Below are 18294 nucleotides of genomic sequence, written 5' to 3'. Positions count from 1 at the left end.
AGAGACAGGGTTTCACCATGTTGGCCAGGCTGGTCTCCAACTCCTCATCTCAGGTGATCCACCCACTTCGGCCTCCCAAAGTGCTGGGATTACAGGCATGAGCCACCGCACCCACCCAAAATTTAACAAAATTTAAAATTTAAATTTCATTCTGTTATTGTGGTAGGTCACATTTGTTCCTTTGTTGAGCTATCATTACCTCCCAGGGTTAAATCTCACTTGATATGGTAAGTAATCCTTTTAATGTGCTTTGAACTTGCTAATACCTTGTTGAGAATTTTAAAATCTGTGTTTATCAGGCATATTAGCCTGAAATATTCTTTTCTTACAGTGTCCTTGACTGGCTTTGGGATCAGGGTGATTCTGGCCTTGTAAAATAAATTTGAAAGAATTTGAGAAGAGTTTGGTATTTCCTATTCAGTTTTTGGGGACAGTTTGAGAAGGATTGGTATTAATTCTTCTTTAAATGTTTGGTAGAATTCAGTCATGAATTTATACTCATCATACTCTGGGCTTTTCTTTAATAGAAGATCTTTGATTACTGATAATCAGATTATTGATAATCAGACTTTTAATGCTCTGTTTAGAATTTCTATTTTTTCTTAATTCAGTCTAAGTAGGTTTACATTTCTAGGAATTTATCTTTCTTCTTGGTTAACCAATTTGTTGGCATATAATTGTTCATGGTAGTTCCTTATGATCTTTTATATTTCTGTTGTATCGGTTTTAATGTCTCCTCTTTCATTTCATGGCATTTACGGTAGCACCAAAAAATAAAGTAAAATGCATAGGAATAAATTTAACCAAAGAGGTAAAATATCTGTACAGTGAAAACTATAAAACATTGATGAATGAAACTGAAGAAAACACAGATAAATGGGAAGATATCCCATTTCATGATTGCGGAGATTAATATTGTTAAAACGTTCATGCTACCCAAACAATCTTTGGATTCAATGTAGTCCCTTTCAAAATTTCAGTGATACTTTTCATAAAAGTAGGAAATATGCTTCTAAAATTCATGTGGAACCGCAAAAGACCCCAAATAGCCAAAGCAATCTTGAACAAAAAGAACAAAGTTTAAGGCATCATCCTGCCTGGTCTCAAAATCTGCTGCAAAGCTGTAGTAATGAAAACAGCATGGTACTGGCATAAAAACAAACAGACCGATGGAATGAAGTAGAATTGAGAGCTCAGAAATAAATCTACACATTTATGGTAAACTGATCTTAAGAAAAAAATAGCAAGAACACACATTGGGGAAAGGACACTTTCTTCATCATATGGTATTGTAGTAACTGAATATCCACATGCAAAGAATGAAATTGAACCCTTATCTCATACCATATGCAAAAATCAACTTAAAATACATTCTGGATTTAAATGTTAAGAACAGACACTGTAAGACTGCTGAAAGAAATCATCGGGGAAAAGCAGCAGGATGTGGAGGCCCATGCCTGTAATCCCAGCACTCTTGGAAGAATGAGGTGTACAGATCACCTGAGGTCTGGGGTTCGAGACCAGCCTGGCCAACATGGTGAGACCCCATATCTACTAAAAATACAAAAATTAGCCAGGCATGGTGGCTCCTAATTGTAATCCCAGCTACTCAGGAGGCTGAGGGAGGAGAATTGCTTGAACTCAGGAGGCAGAGTTTGTAGTGAGCCCAGATCATGCCACTCCAGCCTAAGCGGCAGAGTGAGACTCCATCCGTTCGTCTCAAAAAGGAAGGGAGGGAGGGAGGAAGGGAAGGAGGTAGGGAAGAAAGGAAAGGAAGGAAGAAGACATAGGGAAAAAGCGTCTTGACATTGGACTGAGCAGAAAGAAAAAGAAAGGAAAAAGGAAGGAAAAAAGAAAGGAAGGAAGGAAAACAGGGGAAAAGCTTCTTGACTTTGGACTGAGCAGATATTTTGAAACCTGAAAGCATAGGCAATGGAAACAAAATAAACAAATGGGATTGCATCAAGCTTGTGCCTAGCAAAAGCAACAAACAATCAGCAGAGTGCAGAGACAACCTACAGAATGGGAGAAAATATTTGTGAACTGTAAATCTGATAAGGGGGTTAATATTATTAAATTTATAAGGAACTCAATTCAATAGCCAGAAAACACATTGGGACTGGTGGCTCATGCCTATCTGTAATCCCAACACTTTGGGAGGCCAAAGTGGGAGGATCACTTGAGTTTAGGAGTTTGAGACCAGCCTGGGCAATATACTGAGACCTCATCTCCACAGAAAAATTTTTTTACAATTAGCTGAGTGTGATGGCACATGCCATTAGTCCTAGCTACTCACAAGGCCGAGGTAGAAAGGATTGCTTCAGTCCAGGAGTTAAAGGCTGCAGTGAGCTGTGATCACAACGGTGTACTCCAGGCTAGGCAACAGAGTAAGATGCTACCTCTAAAAAAAATAAAAATAAATAAATAGCAAGAAAACAAATAACCCAATTTTTTAAAATGGACAGAGAACCTGAAAAGACACTGCACCCTCTCAAAAAGACCAAATGGCCAGCAAGTATATTTAAAAATGTTCAACATCACCAGTCATTAGGAAAATGCACAACCACAATGAGACATCACTTCACAGCCATTAGGATGGCTGATATAAAAAAAGACAAGATAAGTGTTGGCAATGCTGTAGAGAAAAGGGAACCTTTGTGTACTGTTGGTGGGAATGTAAATTAGTACAGCCATTATGGAAAACAGTATGGAGGCCCCAAAAACTAAAAATGGAGCCATGTGATTAGCAATCCTGCTTCTGAGTATATATCCAAAGGAAAGAAAAATCAGTACACCGCAGAGATACCTGGCTCCAGTGTTCATTGCAGCATTAGTCACAATTGCCAAGTTACGGAAACAACCAAAGTGTCTGTTGGCACATGAAGTGGATATAGAACATGTGGTGTATATACAGAGTGGAATGCTGTTCTGCCTTTAAAAAGAAGGAAATCCTGTCATTTGTGACAACTTGGATGAACCTGGATGACACTATGTTAAATAAACCAGGCAAAGAAAGGCAAATACTACATGATCAAATCTCAGAAGGTCAAACTGAAAGCATGAAGTAGAATGGGAGTTACCTGAGGATGGAGGGATTGAAGACCTGTTGGTCAACTGATATAAAATTTCAATCTAGAAGAAGTATCTTCACAAGATGTGTTGTATAACATGGCAACTAGAGTTAATGACAATGTACTGTACACTTGAAAATTGCTGAGAGTAGATTGTAAAGGATTCTCTCTCTCTCTCTCACACACACACACACACACACACACACACACACATGCACACACACACACACACGTTTTTGATAATAAACTCTTGGCCCTGCAAAGCTCAGTGTGAGTATGTTTAATGTTAGTGAATTGTCTTGGTATTTGAAAGTATCAGCAGTTTTAAGTTTTTGAGGATTAGGGAATAAAGTTACTAGTGGTCTATATAGCCGCTGCCTCATGTTTCACCTTTTTAAAAGTACCGAGTGCTACCCAAAACCCACCTTTCTGTGCTGCCTAGAAACCTACATGAATTGGCATTTAATTAAGCACCAGAAACATTTACTGAGCACCTACCTTATAAGGAAACTTAAAAGATGAAAAATCTTAGATTCCTTAAGGCAAATCTTAAGGTCATGATATCAGAATTTCATGTTAATGCCAAAAGGGCTGTATAAGTACACTCATTTGGAAATGTTTTCCAAAATAAAATTCTAGATTATTTAGAAATAAATGAACAAAAATGGAGCCCAATGTAGCAGTTGTGGGATTTGTCCTAATCCCTATGTCAAGGAAAATTTATAAAGTTTGAGGTTTTTAAAAACAGAAAAGAGTAAGCATAAATTGAGCATTAAACTCAAAAATCTTTTTTTAGAAAATCGAAAGAATAAGGAATTGTTAAAAGCAGAAAGTAATACCATGAAATGTAATAGACTCATCGATAATGTTAAAACTACTTTGGTAAAGACTGATAGACTTTTAGCAAGTCTTGAGCAAGAAACAAGATGATACCAATAACCTTTAGAATAAGAAAGGGGATATTGCTGCAAATAATAATTTTACTTTTACTCATAACAAAGGACTTCCAGTCAAGTGGGTGGGATATATACATGTGGAACCCTCCTGTACTCTAGATGCATAGACATGATCAACACATCTCTTGAAGTTACTCCTCAAACTGAGATTAAGAAATTTTATGTGTGTGTGTGTGTGTCTAAGTCTAAATATGAGCCTGGGCAATATAGTGAGACCCCATGTCTATGAAAAACAGATAAAAATAAACTTAGCCAGGCATGGTGGCATGTGCCTATAGTTTCAGCTACTTAGGAGGCTAAGGCAGGAGGATCACTTGAGTCCAGGAGTTTGAGGCCCCATTGAGCTATGATTATGCCACTGCACTTCCAGCCTGGGTAACAGAGTGAAATCCCAACTCTCTCTGTGTAAATACTTACATAATATCTAAGAGGAAAATGTCTTTAGATCTAAGGAAGAGGGAACAGAGTCGTAATAGGATTTGAATCCAGGAGAATCACAAGAATTCAGAACCCGAAAGGATAGTAGAGATGAGTTTCAAAAGTTCTCAAGGAAGAAACTCCTGGTTCCTCTATCAGACTTGAATTAAGGGTTACTTTTTATAGTAAGGTTAAGAAAGCAAAGTGGCTTATGTAGGTTTTGTTATTTCTCTTGTGGTTAACATTGCATAACAAACTACCCTGAAGCTTAGTGGCTTAAAAGAACAACAGTACATTTTTTCTCATAATGAATTAGATGGTTCTGCTTTACATGCTGTCAGTTTTGGGTACTGGAAAAGGTTGGGAGGTCCACATAGCCTTATTCACATGGCTGATAGTTGGTGCTGACTGCTGGGTAGGAGTGTAGCTGGGGCTTTTGGCTGATGTCTTTGGTTCTCCTTTGTTTAGATCTCCCTGCAGGCTGTTTGAGTTTTCCTCATGTTATAGCTGCTGGGTTCTAAAGAAAATACATTCTAAGGCAAAAGCAAATGCTACCAGGCATCAGATGACCTAGCCTCTGAAATCATATAGCATCATTTGTGCCACATTTATTTTTAGCTAGTCACAGAACTTGCCTAGATCCAATGGGAGAAGAAAGGGACGCCTTTTGATGGTAGGGTGGTTTAGTCATATTGCAAAAGGATGTCTGGAATGGAAGATGTGAGGCATCTTCAGAAATATAATTTATCACAATTCCCATTTGATTTAGATATTTTGCTCAGCCTCATATCACTAGAAGTTTTAAAGCAAGGATTCAAATCCATGTTCATCTGATTTCAGTGACTTGTTTCACTAGTGGCCTTTACTGTAGAAGTTAACGTCTTTCAGGTGAGACTAGGAAATAAATTGGAAGGAGATAAATTGTGAGCAAGTTATCTTGAATGGTGACTCTGATTTTGACACAAAACATGTACGTGAAATTTGTGACCAAGGAAGCACAAAAGTTCCAGATATAGAAGTGGAAAATTGCAGAATATGTAATGGAAAGAGCAAGTCATTCAGACTAGATGGTATGTAAGGTTTATGAAGGTGAGTGGTACACTGGGGTCAGTTCATTCAAAGACTTGATTACCAGATTATAGAGTTTGGATATTTTTAGGAAGGGAAAGTTTTGAAAGTTTTAGAGGAAGTGTGTTATGGGCTTTAAAAAGATCCTGTTTAAAACACAGTGACTTGGGCAGTGGGGAATACTAATCTAAGCAATTAGGCAGACTGCATTGACAGTATTCCATTCCAGAGGAGATTTAACAAGGCCTGAAGAAAGGCATTAGAAATGAGAGTGAAGAGGTGATGATTTTCAGAAAAATTAAAGTGTTCAAATCTGGAAGAGTTGGCAACTGATTAGATATGTGGATCAAGGCGGAGAAGGATCAGAGGTCAAAACTATTAAAAGCGGATATACCTTTCCTGGATTTGAAAGTCATGATACCACGAATGTTGTCAACTCATTAATCACATTTGTATTCCATGCCTTGAAAATCTTCCCCAGAATTATTAAAATGAAGCTATTTTGTTTGATTACTGTTGCACTTAACAGGTTTTCCTTAATAAATCATAGAAAAATACTGTCTTGCCATTTTATATTTTACACTCTTAAGTTTCTGAGCTGTTTCTTTTTTCCCCTGTAGGTTAATGGCACAGATGCAGATTGTGAATATGAAGAAATCACACTTGAAAGGGTAAAAACTATTATCTTAATCTGTTGTTTTAAAGAACTTTGCATATTGCACATTATATATACTGCTTTTTCATATAGAATCCAAGGGAGATCTTTCAAAAACGGAACTATATAACATTTTCTAAGTTTCCAGTTCATAAAATTGGCCAAGACATTTTCAAAACATGTTCCTTTGCTTTAGTAACCTTATTTTTTTAAGTAAACTTTTTGTTTTAAAATAATTTTAGATTTGCAAAGAAGTTGTAAAGATTGTCCCAAGGGTTTCCATTTACCCTGGACTCAGCCTCCTCTATTGTAACACCTTACATTACTAGAGTATGTTTGTTTCAACTAATAAGCCTATATTTATACATTATTATTAACTGAAGTCTCTGTTTCCTTACATTTTATGTTATTCTCTTCCAGAGGCTTATCCAGGACACCACGTTACATTTAGTTATCCTGTCATCTTAGACCCTTCTAGATTGTAATAGTTTCTCAGATTTTTCTTTTTTTTTTAAATTTTGTTTTTATTGTTTATATGCACATGGTAATGAAATATTGTTCATATTAAGTAAAGAGTATACTAGTAAACATGGTCATTGTGTCAATTTTCTTTTCTAGCAAAATAACATAGCTCTTTTTTTTTTTTTTTGAGACGGAGTTTCGCTCTTGTTACCCAGGCTGGAGTGCAATGGCGCAGTCTCAGCTCACCGCAACCTCCACCTCCTGGGTTCAGGCAATTCTCCTGCCTCAGCCTCCTGAGTAGCTGGGACTACAGGCACACGCCACCATGCCTAGCTAATTTTTTGTATTTTTAGTAGAGACGCGGTTTCACCATGTTGGCCAGGATGGTCTTGATCTCTTGACCTCATGATCCACCCGCCTCTGCCTCCCAAAGTGCTGGGATTACAGGTGTGAGCCACCGTGCCCGGCCCAAAATAACATAGTTCTAACAGACAAAACTGTGTTAAAAACTTAACGTGTACTCCCCCAATCAGAAAATGACTTAAGTGTGCAATGTGTAAATTTTCTTAAGATATGTTTTCTCCTTAATGTCTGCATTCAGGCCAGGTATGCTGGCTCATGCCTGTAATCCTAGCACTTTGGGAGGCCAAGGTGGGTGGATCACTTGAGGCCAGGAGTTCAAGACCATCCTGGCCAACATGGTGAAACCCCGTCTCTACTAAAAAGTAAAAATTAGCCAGGTGTGGTGGGGCATACCTGTAATCCCAGCTACTTGAGTCAGGAGAATCACTTGAACTCAGGAGGTGGAAGTTGGAGTGAGCCAAGACTGCATCACTGCACTCCAGCCTGGGCGACAGAGTGAGACTTCATCTCCAAGAGAGAATATTTGCATTCAATTTTTATTGTATGTTATAATAGTAATGCCACCTTATCTAGCTAGCATTTTATGGAAATTTAGTGTTCCACACAAGCAGATTTCTTAAGTAAGTGAATGTCTGTATATTCAAGACTAAAATCCTAGATAATTAGATTTGTGTTGGAATCCAAGAAAAATAAATCTGAAAGAATCTTTTACATGTGTATCTTTATTGTCTTCTACTTAAATTCGGATCACCTGCTCAAGTTAGGTGGCTACTGGAGTAACATTCAATTAAGCACAGTATTAATGTACTGTACATATTTTAATGTAGTAGTTTGTGATGTCTCCTTTTTATTTTATTCATTTTTTTATCCTTTCCCAGGGCTTTTAAAATTCCTTTTGTTTAGTCAGAACTATACATTGTATTCTTCACTGGTTGAAGAACTTGAGTGCCTAAGTAACTTGGTAACCTCCCATCATACACTGATACTGTTGTTAAGATTCAGGTAATTCATGAAGTTAGATTGAAAAACATTTTTTAATTAAGTTAGAATTTTAAGACAAATGGTGGTAGAGTGAGTGATTACACTATTTAATAATAAAAGTTTAGGTCCAGATATATTTGCTTACTTGAATTGCCTGAAATCAAGTTAGAACATTCTTGCAGATACAAATATTTTTTAATACCATTGCTTAAATCAATTATTTTTGAAGACTTTTTGTGGCAGTTGAAACCTTTCTGTGAAGCAGAAATCCAGTTTCTCCAGTTCATAAAACAAGAAAAAGTAGAGCTGCCTTGGCAAAATCTACTTTGCTATCAAGAAAATTCACCAATGTTAAGTTCTCAGGTTGGACTTTCAGTATTAAAAAATACTTTCTCTAATCAGGTATATTGGTTAAACATGTCAAGGATTGAGGCAGCTGTCACGTAGCATCTACAGTTTGGTCATTTAAAAATAAGCTGCTGGCAAGTTAGCAGAAGAAAAACACTATCGCCTCCCCCTTTTTTAAAGGCTAAAATGTATTGATTTTACCTATTCAGAAATAACAGCAGGAAGATCTCTTTAGCATTTGTCTCTTTATAAAGATGTGCCCTACCAAACATGGCTGAGGTGCAGTCTAAAAGAAACAGACTTATAGTGACACCTCTGCAGATGGGTGAATAATCCAAGGACAAGCTGCACATACTTTTAAAGAAAGAACTGTGCAGTAGACTTCAAACGTCCTTGGTATGTTTTCTTGAACCTCACCTGCTGAGCAGGTAATGCCTCTGAAGGACTTTCCTTTAGAACATGTCCATTTAATTTAGAATCTTTATATTACACATATACCTTTATTTGTTTCTACATCCTTTAATGACAGGAACCTGTCAACAAAGATAAATCATACTCATGTCAGTTTTTTTTCTTCTATCCTCAGGGAAATTCAGGGCTTGGTTTTAGCATTGCAGGAGGTACGGACAACCCACACATTGGAGATGACTCAAGTATTTTCATTACCAAAATTATCACAGGGGGAGCAGCTGCTCAAGATGGAAGACTGCGGTATGCTTTGCACTTTATATTGTGATGCCGAATCTACTTTGTGTATTTTTCTTGAAGCAGACTGGACAAGCGATAAATAGAAATAACAAACACTATCATAGTAACTAACATAGGGTAGATGCTTTAACAACATGCAAGTCAATGAATGAGATAATTATGTCTAAGCATTGTTTTACTGTTTTCATTTAGGAGTCCAGTTTTTTTAATCTTAGATATTATAACATTTCGAATAATAAATTTGGTTGATGGTTGAAATATTTGTGAGCATATTTATAGAAATCATGAGTTTCCCTTTGTATTTTCAAATACACTCGCAAAATATTTTCCATTTCCTCTATGGTTGGGAAGCATGTATGTAAACTTATTTAAGATATGGAGGGTAGAGGATCACACATCCATGTTGTTTCCCACACCACAAAGAGTAAAGTATATGCAAACTTTAAATAATATATTTTCTTAATTGAATAGATGAAAATAACATTTGTCTCTGTTTAAATTTAGTGTTCCATTTTGGAAGATATATTTTGCAAACTTTGGTTTCTTGGGGGAGGTCATAAATTATGGCATTTTTCCTATTTCCTTGTTGTTTGTTAAAATAGCGTGAAGTTTTAGGACAAAAGAGTTTATATAGTCTGTTAAAAACAGCATCTTATTTTAAGGCTGTTGGTACATTATGCAGTTTTTCAGTTTCTAAGCTTCTCACTGGATATGACAGGTGGTATATTAATGAAATAAAATAGATAGAAAAATTAATCATTTGACCATTCATGTAAATGTAGACATTTACTTCCTGATTCTGTTAATTAGATATAGAAATTTGTCAGGACCAGTTTTAATATTTTATTTATGTTTTGTTTACCCTCTCTATCCAAATTGAGATGACCATCTTTTTTTCCAGATGAAATACCATGTAATCGGAGACCAGAACTAGGGAAAAGGCTAAGACTAGGAACAAATCAAACTTTTAAAAAACATAATACCATGGCAAATTATAAGTTCTTTACCTAAGAAACCTTTGAACTAAGTGACCTAATCTTCAACTTTATACAAATTTCAAAAAATAACTTTATTCTTTTAAGTCTAGTATGTAGGTTGGAAATGGCACTCAAAAAATTATTTTTAGTTTATCTCGGTTTTCACACTATCTCTGTGATCTTAAACTTATTACTCAGACTATTTGAGCATCAATTTTCTTATCTTTGAATCACAGCTCTGTCACTTATTATCTGGGTGGCCTTAGGAAAGTTATTTAAATTCTTTATGCTTCAGTTTCTCCATCAGTAAAATAGGGTTTAAAATATATATTTACCTAGGCCGGGCGTGGTGGCTCAAGCCTGTAATCCCAGCACTTTGGGAGGCCGAGGCGGGTGGATCACAAGGTCAACAGATCGAGACCATCCTGGTCAACATGGTGAAACCTCGTCTCTACTAAAAATACAAAAAAAATTAGCTGGGCATGGTGGCACATGCCTGTAATCCCAGCTACTCAGGAGGCTGAGGCAGGAGAATTGCCTGAACCCAGGAGGCGGAGGTTGCGGTGAGCCGAGATCGCGCCATTGCACTCCAGCCTGGGTAACAAGAGTGAAACTCCGTCTCAAAAAAAAAAAAAAAAAAAAAAAAAAAATATTTAGCTTACATATGTCATGAGGGTTAAAACACCAAGAAAGTGCCTGGCATGTGGTTAGTGCTAAATAAATGTTTGCTATTTTCATAAAGTATATCTTAATGCCTACACAGAATAAGTGTGCAATAAGCATAAATGTGGTAGCTATAATTATTATTTAATATTTTTGTATAATCTGTTATTTGCACTATATTTTGTTTGTTTCTTTTCCTGGCCCTTGGGAAATGTTTATATTTGTTTTTGATATATTTTCTTCATTTACGTTTTTTGGAATTACTCCAGAATTATTTATAATTCTTATTACCTTAAAAATAAAAGGAACAAAATGTTGGTAAAGTAGAAAATTAATATTTAAAGTATCTTATATTTAATTTTATTTTTAATATTTACTTGTTTTCTCAGGGTCAATGACTGTATATTACGAGTAAATGAAGTAGATGTTCGTGATGTAACACATAGCAAAGCAGTTGAAGCATTGAAAGAAGCAGGGTCTATCGTACGCTTGTATGTAAAAAGACGGAAACCAGTATCAGAAAAAATAATGGAAATAAAACTCATTAAAGGTCCTAAAGGTATGTGGTAAGTCAAACTAAGATAAATCTTTAGGTAAGAAATCTCTGAGTTAAATATACCTATGAACTTTTGTGATATACATTCCAAGGTTAATAATATTAGTAATATTCTACAGAACTTGAGAGGATTTTTAATTTCTCTGTTATCTCTACTGATTTTCATCTTAAATAGAATTTTAGAATATTTGTATTTCTACCAAGATTGCAGTATTTGAAAAGTTCCTATGCTTTGGGTTTTTTTGTTTGTTTGTTTTTTGAGGCAGGATTTTGCCCTGTCACCCTGGCTGGAGTGCAGTGGTGCAGTCATGGCTTACTGCAGCCTCAATCTCCCAAGCTCAATCAGTCCTCCCAAGTAGCATTGACTACATGCATGCACCACCACACTGAGCTGACATTTTTATTTTTTGTAGAGACAGAGTTCTCCTTGCATTGCCTAGGCTAGTCTCAAACTCTTTGGCTCAAGCAATTCTCTCCCCTCAGCCCCCCAGATTGCTGATATTTCAAGTGTGAGCCACTGCACCTAGCCCAGAGTTCTTATGTTTATGCATACTTTTTATACATTTTACTGCTGTGAACATATATATAGATTTATGTTTTATACGATTTTTGTATTCAGTATTTGCTTAGCATATTTTTAAGAGTTTTTAAAAGTAGGGAACAAAATCTGTACTTATAAGTAGATTTGTTCTGGTTTGTATTAAATATTATTATGTTGAAGACTTTTCTCACATTGAAAGAGTGAAATATTTGTGTTCCTGAACACTTTGAAGTTAAGTATAGTATTGATATTAACTTGTGATAATTAATCTACAAAGTACTTTAAATGCAGATACACGGGCCATGTTAAGAAATGTTTATAATATATATTATAAGCAGTTACATCTGTAGTAAAGGACTATTAAGATGAGATTTCTAATTTTGAAAACTGATGGATTGAGGATAATTGGAAATATTAGTTTCACTATGTGGCTTCATGGAAGAGGGAAGATTTCATGAAATGAGCAAGGAATGGAGAGCTGAGAAATTATCTGATATTGAAGCTATGGGATTTAAGAATTACAGAAATTCCTTACTTAAAATTATTAATTCATAGAATATTGAAAAAGAACAAAAGTATTCACATTTTTAAAGCCTGTTGGTTCTGCCCACCACCACTTTTTTTTTTTAAATTATTTTATTCTTGTGAAAATATTAAGAAACATAATTGTGATGGAAACAAAAGTAAAACATAATTTTGTGATGTCGCTTTGGAATAACAAGTGCATTTGCAAAAAGATACTAAGAAGGAGCCCGAGGGATAAAAGGAATCTATTTGTAACTATAGGAGCAGCCATGTTTATAATTGTCCCTTGATTCTAGAACATATACTAGCAGATGACTAAATAGATCCTTTTCTATTTCAAAAAATAATAGTGTGGTGGAACTATTACCTTCTAGTTTTCAACCATTTCTTTCTGAGCTTAAGTTCATATTTATGGATAAGAATCTAAAACTAGTGTTTTCCAAACAGGTCTTGGGTTCAGCATTGCTGGAGGTGTTGGAAATCAGCATATTCCTGGGGATAATAGCATCTATGTAACCAAAATAATTGAAGGAGGTGCAGCGCATAAGGATGGCAAACTTCAGATTGGAGATAAACTTCTAGCAGTAAGTATAAGAAACCTGTTGTCTTTTAAATCGTTTTGTTGACTGTGTTTTTCTAATAGATATTGAAATTTCCGCATACCAAAAAGGTCTAAATGAAGTTTAAATTAGTAAATACTAGCCTTGCTGTATCAAATCCTAAAAGTGATTCTTGGTTATATCTTTGTCATTTCTGTTTTCTCTGCCGCTCCTCCTCCCTTTTCCTTTTATTCCTTTGTTGTTCTTGAAGGGTTGAGGGCTTATATGCACAGAAGTGTTTCATTATTATCCTTAGGTTTATAAAACGTCATCATTTGTTTGTGCATGACCCTTTTTTTGTTTTACTTCAATTAATAATATAACGAATTACCCAGTGCAAGAATTAGAACATCAACCATTTTGTGTTTCTTATTCCTTTGCTTCTTTTTTTTTTGAGACAGAGTTCTACTCTTGTTTCCTAGGTTGGAGTGCAATGGCACCATCTTGGCTCACCGCAGTCTCTGCCTCCTGGTTTCAAGCAATTCCCCCAAGTAGCTGGGATTACAGGCATGCGCCATCACGCCTGGCTAATTTTGTATTTTTTGTAGAGACAGGGTTTCTCCGTGTTGGTCAAGTTGGTCTCAAACTCCCAACATCAAGTGATCCACCCACCTCGGCCTCCCAAAGTGTCCTTTGCTTCTTAAAAATTATTAAATCAGGCCATGTATGGTGGCTAACACCTGTCTATAATCTTAGCACTGGGAGGCAGAGGTAGGCAGATTGCTCAAGCCCAGGAGTTTAAGACCAACCTGCACAGTACTGCAAAACCCTGTCTCTACAAAAAATACAGAAATTAGCCAGGCGTAGTGGTATATACCTGTAGTCCCAGCTTCTTGGGATGCTAAGGTGGGAAGATGCCTGAGCCCAGGAGATCAAGGTTACAGTGAGCTGTGATTGTGCCACTGTACTCCAGCCTGGTGACAGAGTGAGAGCCCATCTCAAAGGAAAAAAACAAAACAAAAAAGTTTAATTACAAACATATGCCTAAATATTTTGTTTAGTATTATTTGTTTTGAAGCTTTTTCAAAATGCTATTGCACTGTATTGAGACTTTCAGTATTTTTTTTTCACTCAGTATTGTTTTACTGAGACCCATGTCATTGCTTAATGATATATAGGTCTCAGTAAACCCTAAAGTTTGTTCATTTTATCTCTACATAATATTCCACTGCATAACTGTACTGCAATTTATTTGTCCAGTCTTCATCAATGTATTGGTTTGTTTTCACACTGCTGCAAAGAATTACCCAAGACTGGGTAATTTTTAAAGGAAAGAGTTTAATTGATTCACAGTTCTCCATGGCTGGTAAGGCCTCAGGAAGCTTAGAATTATGGAGGCGGTGAGGTGGGCAGTGGGGAGGGAGGAGCAAACACGCCCTTCTTCACATTCCAGCAGGAGAGAGAAGTGCCAGCAAGGGAAATGGCAAATGCTTATCAAACCATCAAATCTTGTGAGAGTCACTCACTATCACAAGAATATCATGGAGGAGCCACCTCTATGATCTAATCACCTCCTGCAAGGTCCCGTCCCTAACATGTGGGTATTACAATTCACAATGACATTTGAGTGGGGACATAGAGACAGACCATATCAATCAATAACTGTCTCAGTCCATGTTACTTAGGAAAACAGAATCTGAAGAAAAGCTAATGTGCTAAGGTGTTATTGGGAGATGTGATCTCAAGAAAACTAGAGTTCGTAAAAATGAAAAGTGAAGCAGAGAATGAATGAGAGCCAACAGAAGGTAGAATGTTTCTGGCTATAATTTTATAAGGTAGCCTGTTGCTTGTCATGTAGAACAGTCTACCAGGCAGACGCTGTAGAACACCATCCAGCCATCATAAACCTTACATCCAGCCATCCAGAGGAAAAAAAAGATGGGTTTATCTGCTGGCTCCTTTTCTTCTCCTTTCTCTTGTCTAACTCCTAGGGGTTGTCTCAAGCTTTTGGATTGTGTTACCCAACTCCCCTGGGCAGTTTCTAGGGAAGCCAGCTTCTGTGCTCCATGACACAGCACTTCACCCAAGCCCCAAAATGGTGGGCAGACCTAGAGTTGCGGTGGTATAGACAGGTCAGACATAGGTGTGTGCCTTGTTATGGCTCTCACTGTGTGGAGCACGTCATGGAAAACTGGGAAGGACCATGCCCAGTCCCAGCCAGAAGTGGCTGAGAAAACTGGGAAGGGCAGGAGACAAGATGAAAGTAGTAGGAGTCAGGACTCTCCACTGAGCAAGCAGCCAAGGCCTAGCAGAATCTGAAAAGACACATCAGCTGGGTCTGGCATAGAGTAGGTTGGTTTTAAAAAATCTATTTTAAGTCACATTCTTTTTTTTTTCTTTTGGTATTATGAATAATTTTCCTAGGAAGACCTGCTGTGTGTTCTGGTGAGCATGTTCAAGAATTTCACTTGACTGTCTACCTAAGCATGGAATTTACTGGATCATTGATTATCCTACTAGTAGCATTCTTTTTTAAAAAAAAAACTGTCCTGTTGTTTTCCAGGCTGCTTGTAAAAATTTACTACAACAATATAGAAAAGATTCCTTTGTTCTACATCTTGTTCAGTACTGTTTACTGTTGCAAGGAGATTTTTTTTTTAGTTAATGATGAGGAAAAGGAAAGAGCAGAACTTGAACTACATTTCTCCAACTTACCCTTTCACAGCTAAAATCACCACTCTTGCCTCAAATTATAACCACCCCTCACACACAAACACAGAGTCAAGACAGCCTTCTCTCTCCACTTGTTTTTTCTCACTTTCACTTTTTAATTTCTTGGCTACCATGTTTTGCTTTATGGTTTCTCTAGAACTGGTTTTGGTGGTAGGAGACAGCAACTTGTCCTGATACCATTGTGGCAAAACTCATTCTCTCTTAAATCAACTTTAATTGAGGCTTTTGTTCTCATAATTACCCTGAAATCATTCAAGTCTCAGTCCTTGTCTTAATTGACTTATCTGGCTGGAATTTGATGCACCTTTATCTTGGTATTTCTCTTCTTAGTAGCTACTCTTCAGTCTTCTTTTCTGGTGTCTGGTGTCTCCTCATATCCCTAACCTCTAAACATCGAAGTAATCCAGGACGCACTCCTTGTACATTTTCTTCTCATTATTATTCATTACAAAGGTCACTGTTTTTTTTTTTTTTTTTTTTTTTTTGAGATGGAGTTTTGCTGTTGTTACCCAGGCTGGAGTGCAATGGCGCGATCTCGGCTCACCGCAACCTCCACCTCCTGGGTTCAGGCAATTCTCCTGCCTCAGCCTCCTGAGTAGCTGGGATTACAGGCACGCGCCACCATGCCCAGCTAAATTTTTGTATTTTTAGTAGAGATGGGGTTTCACCACGTTGACCAGAATGGTCTCGATCTTTTGACCTCGTGATCCACCCGCCTCCGCCTCCCAAAGTGCTGGGATTACAGGCTTGAGCCACTGTGCCCGGCAAAGGTCACTGTTTTTTAACATGTAGGTCAAGACTCTGGTAAATGATCAAATAACGTCTAGTCTAAAACGTTGGGATCATCATCTTTCTTTCATGTTCCACATTGAATCCCTCTGCAAATTGTGTCAGCTCTTGTATCAGTTATTTAGTGATATGTGAGAAAGCACAAAGATTAATGGCTAAAAAATCATTACTCATGTATTTGTTTATAATTCTGCAGATAGGATAGGGCTTCACAGAAACAGCTTGTCTTTGCTTTTCTAGGCTGCAAAATCCACTGCTAGGTTGGCTCACACATATGGTGGGCAAGTTGGCACTCACCTGGGAATTCAGCTGGGACTGTTAATCAGGTGCTTAATTCTCCACTGGCCTTTTTGCATGGCTAGGTTGAATTTCATGCAGGATGATGACTAGGTTCCAGAAGTGAACTTTCCAAGAAGACAAGCAACAATGCATTGCTTTGATCAGTCCTCTCGTTCCTTCACAATTACTATACCTCATTGGCTAAAAAGCTAGTTATATGGCCAAGCAAAATTCAGTTTAGGAAGAGATTTTTACAAGGGTATGAATACCAGGATTCATGGCTTATTGTAGGCAACCAAAGAAACAGTATACAACAGCCATTTAATATGTATTTCAAATACATAATATGTATATTGCACAGTAATGTGGTAATAAATGCTTTGCATGGTAATACGGAACCATAAAAATGACCATGCTGCTGAAACTCTGCAAAGCAATGTTAATAATCAATGGGGGAAATTATTCTTTTGTGACCTTCACATTTTTGTGTGAAAAAAAATTAACAGCTGCTATTGTCAATTATAAAGGTACAAATAGGAAGATGAAAAATATATTAATGTTTTAGTACATGTTAATTTAAAACAGAAACATTAATGTTTTTCTTTGCAAAAAAGAATGTAACAAAGAGAAGAGCAATCTAAATGTAAAACAAACAGAAGGGTAGAAATAATAAATATCAGAGCAGAAATTAATGAAATAGGTAATAGGAAAGTCATAGAGAAGATAGACAAAACTGGAAGTTGGTCCTTTGAAAAAAATCAAAATGACAAACCTTTAGACCAGCCAAGAAAAAGAGAGAAGGCTCAAATCTCTAAAGCAAGAATGACAGAAGGAAAACAAGAGACTATTGTGAGTAACTTAAACGGGCAGATTGCTAGAAGAACACAAACTACCACTTCTTTTTTTTTTTTTTTTTGAGACGGAGTTTCACTCTTGTTACCCAGGCTGGAATGCAATGGCGCGATCTCGGCTCACCGCAACCTCCACCTCCTGGGCTCAGGCAATTCTCCTGCCTCAGCCTCCTGAGTGGCTGGGATTACAGGCACGCGCCACCATGCCCAGCTAATTTTTGTATTTTTAGTAGAGACGGGGTTTCACCATGTTGACCAGGATGGTCTCGATCTCTTGACCTCGTGATCCACCCACCTCGGCCTCCCAAAGTGCTGGGATTACAGGCTTGAGCCACCGTGCCCGGTCACAAACTACCACTTCTAATCAGTGTTGTATTTGAGATTCTGTCCAGGGCAGTAAGAAAAAAAAAATTTAAAAAAAATTCAGATTAGAAATGAAGAAATGAAACAATATTTGCAGATGTCATCATATCGTATATAGACTATTCTAGGGAACCTGCTAATAGAACTAATAAATTCGTTTAGTACTGGTTGCAGGATATATCACTACCTAAAAATCAGTTATATTTTATACAGACGATAGATGAATCGCCAACAAATAATTGGGAAAAAATGTCAGTTTGAGTATTAAAAAAGCAGAAATTTAAAATTAATTGATGTATAAATTAAAACATGCATCATTTTACGGATTTTTAAAATTAATTGATAATGTTTAATGTCAAAGGTCTAAGCAGACAGGCACTCTCATATTCTATGGTAGTGAGTATAAAAACCATTTACGAGAACAATTCAAATATCTATGCTCAATTGTG

The 18294-nt window shown here is 36.8% G+C and overlaps 1 protein-coding gene across 24 annotated transcripts in view; it reads left to right on the top strand.

The window, feature by feature from the left end:
- DLG1 (discs large MAGUK scaffold protein 1) overlaps positions 1-18294 on the top strand; it is a 278082-nt gene that overhangs the window by 163998 nt on the left and 95790 nt on the right. For all 24 annotated transcript variants that reach the window (XM_039477338.2, XM_074404057.1, XM_074404058.1 and 21 more), the window contains 4 exons: positions 6133-6183; positions 8908-9032; positions 11059-11228; positions 12739-12875. In XM_039477338.2, coding sequence (XP_039333272.1) covers positions 6133-6183; positions 8908-9032; positions 11059-11228; positions 12739-12875 — 483 coding nt within the window. The remainder of the gene's footprint in view (positions 1-6132; positions 6184-8907; positions 9033-11058; positions 11229-12738; positions 12876-18294) is intronic.

The sequence above is a fragment of the Saimiri boliviensis genome, chromosome 8 (genome assembly GCF_048565385.1).
Source record: "Saimiri boliviensis isolate mSaiBol1 chromosome 8, mSaiBol1.pri, whole genome shotgun sequence".
Taxonomy (NCBI): domain Eukaryota; kingdom Metazoa; phylum Chordata; class Mammalia; order Primates; family Cebidae; genus Saimiri; species Saimiri boliviensis.
Note: the sequence above shows the minus strand (reverse complement) of the source record. Positions and strands in the feature narration are given on the sequence as shown.